Source organism: Saccopteryx bilineata, chromosome 7 (assembly GCF_036850765.1).
Source record: "Saccopteryx bilineata isolate mSacBil1 chromosome 7, mSacBil1_pri_phased_curated, whole genome shotgun sequence".
Classification (NCBI taxonomy): Eukaryota; Metazoa; Chordata; class Mammalia; order Chiroptera; family Emballonuridae; genus Saccopteryx; species Saccopteryx bilineata.
This window is the reverse complement of record NC_089496.1, coordinates 53,715,406-53,728,815: the sequence shown is the minus strand read 5'-3', so window position 1 is coordinate 53,728,815 and position 13,410 is coordinate 53,715,406. Positions and strand designations below refer to the sequence as shown.

The 13,410-nt window shown below is 53.0% G+C and overlaps 1 protein-coding gene across 4 annotated transcripts in view; it reads left to right on the top strand.

Annotated features, from left to right (window-relative positions):
* DOCK4 (dedicator of cytokinesis 4) overlaps positions 1-13,410 on the top strand; it is a 348,503-nt gene that overhangs the window by 147,993 nt on the left and 187,100 nt on the right. For all 4 annotated transcript variants that reach the window (XM_066238295.1, XM_066238296.1, XM_066238297.1 and 1 more), the window contains exons 6-7: positions 3,025-3,173; positions 10,062-10,146. In XM_066238295.1, the coding sequence (XP_066094392.1) occupies positions 3,025-3,173; positions 10,062-10,146 (234 nt within the window). The remainder of the gene's footprint in view (positions 1-3,024; positions 3,174-10,061; positions 10,147-13,410) is intronic.

Genomic DNA, 13,410 nt, shown 5'->3' with positions numbered 1-13,410 from the left:
TTGGTTCAAGGCCACCACGCTTGAGTGAGCCGGAATCCTGTCCACGCTGGCGTTGAACAGTTTGAAGGCGCCTGGCTTCCCCGCCGGAAGGTGTTGGATGAGGGCAATTGTCTGGTCAGTCGTGAGCACTCTGCGAGAACTTCTCGGTAGGGAGAACGCTCAACACAGAGTTCGCGGTACACGCCGGAGGAGAAAGGCTGGTCGCTCTACTTCACAATGTTGGCGAAGGCCGGAGGAATGTCCTTTAAGGCAAGACGTAATAAAATATCAGCGATCTACGCACAGCAAGTTAGCAGAAGCAGAGCAGCTGTGCTTTTTTGAGGGACGGGTGCAGGCCCTTGGCAGAGAGTTGTCCATTGTTCTTCCTGGGGCCCTGCCAGGGGCTCCTCATGCTCAGCTCGTACCAGGGACAGTCTGTCCAGGGTCCCATGCGCAGTGGGAGAGTCTGAGTCCAAACCCGGCTCTGGCTGCTGCTCCAGAACCAACGCCATTGTCATCCTAAGCAAACAAAGGCTTCCCCGTTTTCTAAAACACTGAAATTCTCACAATGGAAGTTTTGCTACGGTTCTGATACACGGCAGGAAATGTTCAGAGAGTGTTTGATTTCAGGGGTTTACTATTATACCCTACCTTTATTTTTTCCATTTCCATTGGGCAGTAAACCAGAAACATTTGTCATATTTCTGAATTGTCTTCGTGACAGTCCAATTTTTAACATCCCGTAGTTCAAGAAGCATTACGTGATGACCAGCTGTCAAGGCAGGAATGTGGTTTTTCACCCCTTGGTCTGTGCGTTTTCTTACCCCTGAGCACCAGGGTGGCATCATGAGAAACTCAAGCCCATTCTACCAGGCAGACGCAGAACGCCATCCCCCGGAGCAGGCCAGGTGACAGTCACGCTGTGGCAGTCAGTTCAAGATGGAGCTAGCTGGCTCTCTCCTTTGCTGCCTGAGATTTGACTTCTTTCATATTTTCCTTACATAATTTCCTTGACTCGAGTGGACATTTTCTACTGACCAGGAACTTTATCAAGTTTTTTTTGTTTATTTTTTTTGCTCTTTCCTGCTTAATCTTTTCTATGAGCTAAATAGAACTCGCCTCTCAAGAGCCACAAAACTCCCCCTTACAACTCAAGGTCTCCGTTCCGCATGTTCTCCAGTGGCTTGTCCACGCGGGGCAGACGCTGCCCTGGGGGTCGGGCTGCAGCCAAGCAGAGAACGCAGACGCGAACCTGGGCTGACCGGGCGTGGCGCATTGCCAGGCCCTTGTGGACTTGGTGAGGGAGGCGGTGACCTGGGGAAAGCGGGAGAAGTCACAGTCAAGGGCCGTGCTCCGACGGGCGCTTCAGGAGCTGAGAGCGAGATTGTTCCTGTCTCAGGGGCCGGGATGGCTCAGGGACAGTGTTCACGCTCAGGGGCACGTCTGTCTCACCTGCCTGCACAGTACACAAACATGCTTCAAGCCACCGAGTGTGGCTACAGTGGAAGACTCGTCACTGCTTTTCAAACTAAAAAAACATATTCAGACTGAGCATCCCACCCACCGCATGGAACTCAGTGTTTCTGGCTGCTTGTTGTTGAGGGCTTGAGATAAAGGATGATCTCAACACACCACATCCCTCTAGTACCCTGGTCATGTTCGCAGAAAATAAAAGATGAAGGGTGGCTATGTCTAAAGGCTTTACCCTAAGTGTCTCTGGTAAGAATGTATCCGTATGTTTCCGTAAAGACACAATGTTTGTTTTTGTCCAGGTGCATACTCTGGAAGAAGCCCAGGACAATAACAATATTAGTAACAGCTGATATTCTGTGATCTTCTGGGTCAAGCATTGTTCTCAGCTGTTTCCATGTATCAGTTTATTAATCCTCACAGCAGTCTTTTGAGTCAGGTAGATCCTCTGATACCCCTTCTACAGAGGGGAAAGTAAACATCAAGAGTTTAATAAATTGTGAAGGCTTTTCCAGCCAGTAAGTGAAAAATTCAGGACGCAGTTTAAGGTAGATGGGCCCTCTGTCACTTGCTGTTTATGCTGCTGGTGTTAGCAGTGTTATCTCAAATCCATAGAACAGCCTCACAGGAAGATAGCGCTGTCTGTTTCACGGATGATAATACCCGCACTCAAAGCTTAGAAAACGAGTTAAGTGACAAAACCTGGATTAGAAGCCATGAGCGTAACTCAAGTGTTTTTCAACTTTGAGACAGGTGCTGGTCCACCAGAAATTTCGTGCCGGTCCATGAAAGAGTTAACCACTGGCACCTGTCCTCAGATGGGTGGTTGAAAAACACTGGTTTAGCTCATCTTTTCTCTAAGCCTCCTGGCTTGAGAATTTCATAGGAGAACATCTTGAATGTGCGTGAATGTTTAACGTGTAAGACAGAAAACACCATTTTTTTTTTAAAGGTCCAGATACTGGCCCTGTAATAAAACTCCATGAGTGAGAGAATTTAGGAAAACCCTCTGTGTGCCCAATTCCTGATGGGAAACACAATACAATAAAGCATTAAAACCAACGAGCAATACGTAATTGGGAAAGAATGTTTTCATGGACTTGGCTGTCATTGCGTGCAGCCCCGGTTTCAACAAAGGAGAAATGAATGTGAGCAAGAGTGGTCAGGGAGGACTTCCTGATGGAGGCAGAGCTTTGCAGGGCAGTAGAATGTGGATGGAGCTGAAGAAAGGAGGATTTGGGGTGGAAAGGGGGGCAGAGGAAGTCCAGCCCCGAGACCGGGTTCCAGGTGTGCTCAGGTGTGCTCCAGGTCGGAAGCACAGTGGGGACACAGATACAGTGTCCGTGCTGGGCCGGCTGAGACGTGACGTTGGATTCCTGGGGAGGGAAGCGGTGTCATCACACAAAGTGACAGCAGACAGAGCAGCGAGGGTGTCTGCGGACACGAGGCGAGAGTCCCTTCGGAAAGAACGTGTCCCCACAGAGGCGAGCACGTAGGAGGTACCCCTCCCTTCCCTCTGTGGGCACCCCACCACTCGGGGCCACGACCGAGCCTGCCTGTCTGCCTATTTCCTAGAGAAACGAAGGCGACCTCTTCCACCGGCTGTGGCACATCATGAACGAGATCCTGGACCTGCGGCGGCAGGTGCTGGTGGGCCACCTGACCCACGACCGGATGAAGGACGTGAAGCGCCACATCACCGCCCGCCTCGACTGGGGCAACGAGTGAGTGCTGGACCCCGCGGGGGCGGGGGGCGTCTCCGGGCTGCGCGCGCAGGGCGGGGCCAAGCCGATCCGCAGTGGCCTCTCCTCTCCGGAGGGCGCGCGCTTTGTGGGGCGTCCCCAGCTGTCCCCTTCCGGGGGGCTAGTTCCAATTGTCCTTGATGGGGCCCCGAACCGCCTCCCCGGGGGCAGGACTGGTGTGGGCACGGGGTGCTGTTTGCTGGCTCGTGCCCTGGGTGGCCTGGGGGTGCCCCTTGCTCACAGAACGTGACGTTTTCACGGACACATCAGGTGTCGCTTCTGCTAAAGGAGGCCCTGTTTTCAGGCGGGCCTTCGGGCTGGCACGGGTACGTCCTTCGAACACACACCCCTTCTGTCCCGTGGTCACAGGTCGCCAGTGCAATCCGTGGGGAGGCGCTCAAGTTAGCAGCTCCCGCTCTAAGTCCCGCGGGCGGGGCCTTTCTTCCCTGACACCCGGGACGCATCCCGTGCGTGCAGATTCGCCTCTTTGGGGCGCCGCTTGTCGGACTTGATAAAAAGTGGCTCTAGGCCAAGATTTACTTTCCAGTAAAACCGTGACTTGACTAAAGTAAGAGCCGCGTGAAATGGTCAATCTGATCACGCAAAGCTCTCTGTTCGAGGCTGATCCTGTACGAGGGATGGCTGTTCCCGTGGGGGGTGGGGTAGGGTGGTTGAGACTCAGCCGGTCGGACCGGGCGGGGCCTTGTCCAGGGCTAAGCTTACGTCAGTCGGTATCTCAGGACTGTCCTCCTTCCCTGGTCTCTTGGACCTCCTGGGAGGGCAGGGAAGGGGACCCCGGGGACAGGTACAGGGGTGGGTTGGGAACAATATGATTATCTAGGAACTCGCCCTTTTAGGATGTGAGGCACATTCCTGAGCCCTTGGTGACCTCAGTGCGTTCACCTGGGGGGGGGGGGGAGTAGGTTGAGCTAGGTGAGGTCCCAGGGCCCCTTTGCTGCAGGGCGGCATCTCTGGGGGAGGAAAAGGTGCCGGCCCTCTGATGCTCCCCCCCCCCCCCAGTGCTGTTGGACCCTGGGGAATTCTAGAGGCCGTGTCCACGTGACCTGTGTGGCTCTGTTTCTTGTGTGCTGCTTTTTTTTGGATAAACTTTGGAGTTTTCACCCAGTTATGCTGGCTGTTAGTCACTATGTGGGTCCGCATGAAAGAGGCCAGTCTGTCAATAGGAAGAAAGTTGGAGGAAGTTAACTTATCAACAATAGCTGAGAAACAGAGAGGGTAGGCAGATACTTCCTCGGCGTCAGGAAAGGCAGCGACGACGGCAGGAGGGGAAGGGGAGAGCCCGCTCTGACTGCATCGTGACGCGGTGCGGACTCCCGCGGGCTCCAGCGTGTGCTCGGGGCAGTGTGTGCGGCCGGCGGCCGGCCAGCTGGGAAAGCACGGGGGCTTGACCGCGAGCAGTAGAGTTCATTGAGGTCACCCTCCAAGCTCATGAAGCTCCTGAGCCCCCGTGCGGTCTTCTCCGAATCTCTTTGACCATTTATTGAAAACGGGCTGAGAGCACACAGAGGGGGCACTTGTCTGATTCCTTCAGGTATAGATTAGTTTCCTTACTGCAGAGTGCTCAGTGTAACTGTAAAGCCAGTGGCCACGGCTGCCACCATCACAGCAGCCCGGCCCGTGCAGGTTCGCATTGGATTCGGACAGTCGGTAAAGAAACAACGGAGCCAAAAGCTGATGGGCCATCATCTTTAATCCTAGCTTGCACCCAGCGGGCAAGAAAAAAACACACACTGGGCTCCAAAACCCACTCACATTCAGTGCTCACAAAGCTACTGACTTATCCGAGTTTCCTAGAATCAAAGGTTTCTAGCTCACCAGACTTATTCCCCTCTGTTCCCCATCTCCTTCCTTCTCCCTGCACAAACTCTGCACAACTGGCCTCTCACTCAGCACTCCGCCATCTTGGCTGCCTTTCTTGGCCTCCTCCACGTGGCCTTTCTCTGCTCTCTGCTCTGCTCTCTCTGCTCTCTCATGCTAATCTCAGGAACCAAGAGAACAAGCTCTCGTTCTGCCCCCATTTTATAGTGTAGATTCAAAACCTTTAATCCAATATACAAAATAGGGAAGACTCTTAATACAGAGGTCCCCAAACTTTTTACACAGGGGGCCAGTTCACTGTCCCTCAGACCATTGGAGGGCCGGACTATAAAAAAACTATGAACAAATCCCTATGCACACTGCACATATCTTATTTTAAAGTAAAAAAAAAAAAAAAGGGAACAAATACAATATTTAAAATAAAGAACAAGTAAATTTAAATCAACAAACTGACAAGTATTTCAATGGGAACTATGCTCTTCTCACTGACCACCAATGAAAGAGGTGCCCTTCCAGAAGTGCGGCGAGGGCCGGATAAATGGCCTCAGGGGGCCGCATGTGGCCCGTGGGCTGTAGTTTGGGGACCCCTGCTCTAATACAAAGTCACTTCTCTGAGGCATGATTGGATTGTACCACCCCACATCAAAAAGGGTGCGAAAGGCTTAATCCCAAAACCAAGCCCCAGGCTACAACAATCCTGCCTGCCCACAGCCTGCCCCCAACACACATTAATATCAATCACCTGGGCGACGGCCTCCACGTGGGTAGCGCCATCTTAACAACGTGAGCATAATATATTTTACCTGCCCAACAGTAACGCACATGTGGGTAATCTTCTTGCATATTCGGTGAGATCTAATTGCCCTACAAAGGCTCTGTCGGCACACGGACCTGTGGACGATCCTGAGTTAAGAACTTGTTCAGTCTCAAGTTGTGTATCAACCCGGTGAGCAGACCCCTGGGTGTGGGAAGCTTGCGAGGAGCTGCTGTTAATCCATCTGTGCCCCGTGGGGGCTGGCTGAAGGCGCCCTCTGTCCTGGGAACCTCAGACAGGACTTAGACTCTAAGTCTTAGAGAGTGGTACCTGCCTATGTCCCCAGAGTCCTCTGCTGTCCTGGGGCTTTCTTGCATATAAATGGGGGGAGGGAGAATTCTTCCTTCTCCCTGACTCCCCAGAGCATTAGTGACTGAGTTGATCCAAACTTGACCGTCTTTCCCCCCTCCCCCGTGGGCCTCCCAAATCCTGTGTGTGAGCTCCCCCTTCTACCTGCCCCCTTCCTGTCTGCCTCATTTCTCCTGGTTGTTTTCAAAGCCCTGCTCTGATCCTGGTCGGTGAGCCTGGAAACCGCAGACAGTGGGCGGTTACCCTCAGGAGATACATAGGAATGAACAAGATAGAGACAGATACACGCTCTTCCCACAGCCCAGATTCCAGGAAGGCAAGGGCGGAACAGTCAGGAGAAAGACTTGCCGGAAGGTTCTGGAGGCCACACCTGCCCCAGAACCCCTGCCTCATGGTTGTCCCCTCCCAGTGCCTCGGCGGTGACGTGTGTCAGCTGCCCGGCAGGTAGCTTTGCTGCTGCAGCTTGAGTCTCCTGATTCAAACGCTCAGAGAAGCCATCTGAGAGCCAATCTGTCATTCCTGTTTAAACTGAACGTTTTATCTCAGCTGCTTGTCAGCGGCTGGCCAGTCCTCTGTGGGTGGGTTGTCCTTCGGTCAGGTGCTTGCTTACCTGTGCACTGGTCAGGTGTGGCGCTGGGGGGGTTCAGGTGAGCAGACTGAGCTGGCTGCCCCCCCCCCCCATTTTCCTCAGCAGACAATGGAGTTGGGCTGCTTCTATTTTGAAGGAGGTCGGGGAAAGGCAGAGGCCATGACTCATGTGTGGTTATGTCCTGTCTCCTCTGCTAGATGTTTTTTCCGCGGCGATAGTGACCCCATGCTGGGTGATATCTCCTGGTGTGGCCCCGTGGTTCCTCTGAAGAGGGGTGGAGAATGGGGAATGGACCCTATCAGGTTCTGGGGGGTGGTCCTGGTCTGTCTGGGCTGTCGTGACGCTCAGCCACAGTCCAGGGGGCTTAGACAGGAGACATTGATCTCTCCAGGTCTGGGTCTAGCAGCCCGTGGTCAGGGTGCCAGCAGATCTGGCTTGTGCTGAGGGCTGTCCTGTGGGCTTGCAGGGAACCACCTCACCGTCCTCACGGGGCCTTCCCTCTGAGCTCCCTCGGGGACAGAGAGAGAAGTCCCTGGTGTCCCTTTCTCTCCTGATGAGACCGGTCCTGTTGGATGAGGGCCCCACCCTCATGACCTTACTCCCTCCTAGAGCCTCTCTCTCCAGAGACAGTGGTGCTGAGGTCAGGGCTTCCACGTCTAGCCTCAGGGAGGACACAGTCCAGGCCGTCAGCGGGAGGCCAGGGTGCTTTGAAAAGAAATGAGGCCTGAGTTTCTCAAACAGAACCGTCCCTGAAGGACATTTAGAAACTCGTTTGGTGTCTGAACGACGGCTGCTGCCGTGAAGGCCAGAGTCTCCTCGTCCTCTTAGGGACGAACAGTCCTCGGGCTGGCTGGGGCAGTGCCTGGCCGACGTGGACACTGAATTAATAAATTCCACATAAGACGCTGTAAAGCCAGAAGCCGGGGCCAGGATCACTATCACAGCCGCTGCCTGGCCCATGCAGATTCACATTGGATTCGGATAGTCGGTAAAGAAACAACGGAGCCAAAAACTGATAGGCCATTTTCTTTAATTCTAGCTTGCACCCAGCAGGCAAGTAAAAACACACACTGGGCTCCAAAACCCACTCACATTCAGTGCTCACAAAGCCACTGACTTATCCGAGTTTCCTAGAATCAAAGGTTTCTAGCTCACCAGCCTTATTCTCCTCAGTTCCCCATCTCCTTCCTTATCCCAGATACAAACTCTGCACAAACTGGCCTCTCACTCAGCACTCCGCCATCTTGGCTGCTTCTCCTGGCCACATGGCCTCTTTCTGCTCTCTGCTCTGCTCCCTCTGCTCTCTCATGCTAATCATCCCAGGAACCAAGAGAGCAAGCTCCCGTTCTGCCACTATTTTATAGTGTAGAAATCCGAACCTTTAATCCAATATACAAAGTAGGGAAGTCCCTAATACAAAGTCACTTCTCTGAGACATGATGGGATTGTACCACCCCACATCAAAAAGGGTGGGAAAGGCTTAATCCCCAATCCAAGCCCCAGGCTACAAGGATTCTCAACACATGTTAATATCACCTGGGCAACAGCCTCCACGTGGGCAGCGCCATCTCTAACAAAGTGAGCATAATACATTTTATCTGCCCAACAGACGCCTCGAACAAGGTTTTCAGGATTAAAAACAACCCTCAGAAGTAAGGAAGCGGTGGCTGTGTATTGGGAGTGCCGGAAGGCCCTCGTGTTAGTCTGACATGGAAGGGACACGGAACCCGTGGTGCTCAGAGGATTAGCCCAGGAAACTGAGGGTGGGCTGGGGAGAGACGGCATTCTGGCCTTGACCTACAGGGCACGCCAGCGGCATCGGGAAGCCGGGGTATAAAGCCAGAAGCCACGGCCAGGGCCACTCTCAAAGCAGCCCAGCCCATGCAGGTTCGCATTGGATTCGGACAGTCGGTAAAGAAACAACGGAGCCACAAACTGGTGGGCCATCATCTTTAATCCTAGCTTGCACCCAGCGGGCAAGTAAAAACACACACTGGGCTCCAAAAGCCACTCACATTCAGTGCTCACAAAGCCACTGACTTATCCGAGTTTCCTAGAATCAAAGGTTTCTAGCTCACCAGCCTTATTCCCCTCTGTTCCCCATCTCCTTCCTTATCCCAGATACAAACTCTACACAAACTGGCATCTCACTCAGCACTCCGCCATCTTGGCTGCCTCTCCTGGCCTCCTCCACGTGGCCTCCTTCTGCTGCTGGCTCTACTCTCTCCTCTAATGATAATTTCAGGAACCAAGAGGGCAAACTCTCGTTCCGTCCCCATTTTATAGTGTAGAAATCCAAACCCTTAATCCAATATACATAACAGGGAAGTCTCTAATATAAAGTCACCCTCTGAGGCATGATGGGATTGTACCGCCCTACATCAAAAAGGGTAGGAAAGGCTTAATCCCAAAACCAAGCCCCCAGGCTAACAAGGATTCTTAACACACATTAATATCACCTGGGCGATGACCTCCACGTGGGCAGCGCCTATTTTTAACAAAGCATAATACATTTTATCTGCCCAACACGGGGGGTGGGCACGGGTGGGCCAGGGTTTGGATAAGATTATAGAGGATTGGTAGCAGGTGCGCAGCGTGGGTGTTCTGGAGAGGAGACCAGGTCACCGAGGGACACGGGCAGGGTGGCCCTCTTTTCCCTCTGTCTTTGGTAAGACATCACAAGTCGGTTACCAGACTTGACCCTTTGGAGGCTGGAATCTGCCCTGGAATACCCATCCGCCAGCCACAAGGCAACCGGACCCGAGAGTCTGGACTGGCCTGCCAGCCCGGCCCGCCTGCCCAGCCCCAGGTCCTTCCCCTGCCCGCCCTGAGCTTGTCCCAGCGTCTGACGCCGGAGCTGGCCATGGATGCGTGGTGGCCGCGCACACAGTACCGGGGATCCCCGTTTGAACGAGTCAGCTCTGAACCTCGTTAGGCATTTCGGTGCCAGGTTAGCTCCTGAAGGCCAGACTCCCCTCTCTGCAGCTCCAGGTCTGGCTCTGATGTGCCCCCAGGCCAGTGTGGAGGGCCCTCTGTGGTGAGGATCTGTGGGTGGGTGACCAAGGCTCCCACTCGAGACCACCAGCTCCTCGCCCCCAACACCCCTCTCCTCGTTCTGCTTCTCAGCTCGGGCCCAGGGTCCAGCCTCATGAGGCCGGCCACCCCCACCCACCAGGGTAAAAAAGTCCCACAGAGTAAAAAAGACGGGCGGGGAAAGCATGGTGGCTGACACGGCCCCTTCCGAAGTGCTGCAGTGAAAAGTAATCATTTTCAACCTCAAGGTGACTTTTCTCCCGAACCTTTGCCGTTTGTGTTCCAGGCAGCTGGGCCTGGACCTGGTGCCCAGGAAGGAGTACGCCATGGTGGACCCGGAGGACATCAGCATCACCGAGCTCTACCGGCTGGTAGGTGCGGGAGGCGCTGGCCCGCAGCCTTGCTCCTGGGCCTGTGGTTTCCATGGCGCCCTGTCTGCGTGCTGGATTTTGTAGGGCTGGGATGTTCCGGGTGTACTTTGGAGTAAAGAGACCTGGGAGCTGAGGTGACCGTGCCCTGACCACTGAATGAAGACGGTGTGCCTGTCTCAGGATGGCCTGACATCCTGGGCCCCGCCTCCGCTTCCAGGACTAGGAAGCACACCCCAACAAGGGGGAGAATGGCAAATCTTTATACTTTCTTTGCCTCGTCTGGTGAAATGCTTGCGAGCCACGCATCACTGATCCGGTGCGTTTGAGGGCAGTGCGGTGACTTAACAGCTTCCGATCACGACTCACCAACATGTCGCCCCTCTCCCGCACTGACCCCACGGTCACTGTGTCCAGACTCTTAGCAGTGCCCCCTTGGCCTCCAGCTGCTGGCCTTCCCCGCATCCCGCCCGCACCCCAGTCCTTTCCGAGGTGCTGACGCCTGTGGCCAGCCCTTACACACTCCCTCCTGACGTCCGTCCGGGCATCGCCCGTGACTGATGTCCCATGAGGACTTGAACTGGGAACCCTCCAGTTTTTTGCTCGGCATCCGGACTCCTCAAATCTGGTCCAGCCTGCCTTGTATTCTTAATACTTGTATAGAATGTATGCCATCTCTCAATATGCACCAAGCCCCCTTAAAGACCCTCAATCAGAGACGGTGGTTGGGAAGGGCTTTCAAAGCCCACTCCCCCGAGGTAAAATTTTAGTTACCGTCGCCGTCTTACTGGGGAGAGGTGTGGGCCCGCCGCCAGGTCCTTGTTTTGGTGATTAATTGTCAGGTGTGGATCAGGGATGGTGGCATGGAGCTAAAGGATCCCAGCAGAGGATGTTGCCACTTTCTTTTTTTTTTTTTACTGCATCCTCTGCATTATACACAAACACAGCTGTTGGCATCTCACAGAGTCCATATTGCATCATAAAAGAAAAAACACGTTTTGCTTCAGGTGTTTGATAGCCCTGTTAGCAGACCTCTCTCACCTGATTGTGCTCAGCTGGCCAGTAAGAAGGGCTAACTAACCCCCACCGTGTTAGCATATGGCCTCCAGGAATGTTTGGGTTACAGCCAAAGGCCAGATCCCAGGTTTTATTTCTGTGAATAAAGGAAACCTGAGTAGCTGGACTCCCTGGTGATTATATTTAGGGTCCTTCCTTGGTTTTATAAGCTCACGCTACCTGCGTGCTTTGTGGTCCTTAGTGGGCGGGCCAGTGGTTCTCAGACGGAGGCGGTCCATCCTCCCCGCCACCCCCAGATATTGGGCAATGTCTGGAAACATTTTTGGCCATAGCTATTGGGAACGGTGTGGGGCGGGGGTGGGGAGAGATGCTTTTGGCACCTGGTGGGTGGAGGCCAGAGCTAGATGCCAGACGTCCTACAAAGCCCAGGACACCCCTCACAACAGAGAAGCCTCCGGCCCACACCGTCAACCGTGCTGAGGCCAGAAAGCCAGCCGGCCGGACGGGCAGAGGCACCTAGTGAGGAATGTGTTAACACGGGACTAAACAGTCTTTGGAATGAGTCCGTTTATCTCCCTAATCATCAGCCTAGCTGAACTGTGAGCGCCTTGCAAGTCCCTGGTAGGTAGGTGCCTTTGCAGACTGTAGGCGATTTCAGAGATGGGTTTTTGTCTATCTGTTGTCACACCCAAATTGTAGCTCTGGAAGTGTGAGCGGGCCTTTTGAGTTCTGTTCTTGTGGCAATATTTTCACAAAGCTATTTTTAACCTTCCCCCCCCCCCCCCAACTTGGCGACTTACCAAGAAAGAAACAAGAAACTGTAACCTACTTATGTCAAAATCCTTCCTGGACCTGGAAGAATGGCGGGGGGCAGGGGGTGGGGGGTGGGGGGAGGGTGTGCCATTGCGAGGACCCCTGTCACAGGTGCAGTCGGGCAGGCTCATCACCAGCGTGCACGCAGAGACCCGCGGTTCCCAGGCGCCGTCCCACACGAGACACAGCAGTCCGTGTTCAGGCAGCTGTGATTTGCATCCCTGCCTGTGATCTCAATCAATGAGACTCACCTGAGTGCACATTAGAATCACCGGGGAGCTTTTCAAAGTACTACTGTCTGGAGCCCCGCCCCCTATAAATTCTCATTTAATTGTTCTGGGGCAGGACCTGGGCAGAAGTTTTTTATTTTTATTTTTAGAGCTTGCTAGGCCACTGTAAGTGCGGCCCAGGCTGAAGAGCCCCGATCTAGAAACGCTGGGCTCTTTGCGGGAACAACGGAGCTGATTTTTATCACTCCGTTTTTAGTGACTGTCATGGCTGATCTAGGAACCAGGCCGTGTTTGAAGGCCAGACACCTTGTTGAGAGGTCTGTTCTTTTCAGAAGGTTTTTTGTTTGTTTGTTGATAGATTTCTCCAGCCCTAGCCTTTAGGAGTCAATTATTCTTCCATAGTCGTTTGTGCTGTGTTACCCTGAACTTTCAACTAAGTCAGGAAATCAGTTGGCCGTTTCAGGAGGAGGAAAAAATAAAAAGCTTCTCTGTGAGTTAAAGAAATGTAGTGTTATAACTATATGATGCTATTCCTGCCCCGGTAAAAAGAACTTTGAAAGCACAAAATAGAGCAACTTTCATAGAAAAGAGGACAGAATTATGCTTTTTGTCTACAGTTAGAATATTTTTCTGTAGGAATGTATTTGTAGTGATTGCGGCCAAACACGATCCACAACGCTGAGGTTCCTTTAGAAGAAAATGTACTTACCGTCAACCTTGACAGAGAAGTCTCCGGTAGGCCCGTAGAGCATACAGTTCTTATAGGTAGATGCATTTGGTTAATTGCATTTTCTAACCATGTACTTATTGAACAGTTCAAGTTAAATGATAAAAGCATGAAACATTTTGGTGATTTTATGCTGTTGCATTTATAGCTGTAAATTTGGGTCACTTTTTTTTTTGCCTTCAGATGTTGGTCAGCCAGTCAGTAGTGGCTGCACTCTACTTGGAAGCCTCAGAAGGTGTAGGAATGGGGTTGTGAGAACACAACCCCGTGTAGAGAACACAACTCCTTTACTAGGGAGTTAAAACCCATGAATTACAATTTTTTTTAAATTTTTTTTTGTATTTTTCTGAAGCTGGAAACGGGGAGAGACAGTCAGACAGACTCCCGCATGTGCCCGACCGGGATCCACCCGGCATGCCCACCAGGGGCGACGCTCTGCCCACCAGGGGGTGATGCTCTGCCCCTCCGGGGTGTCGCTCT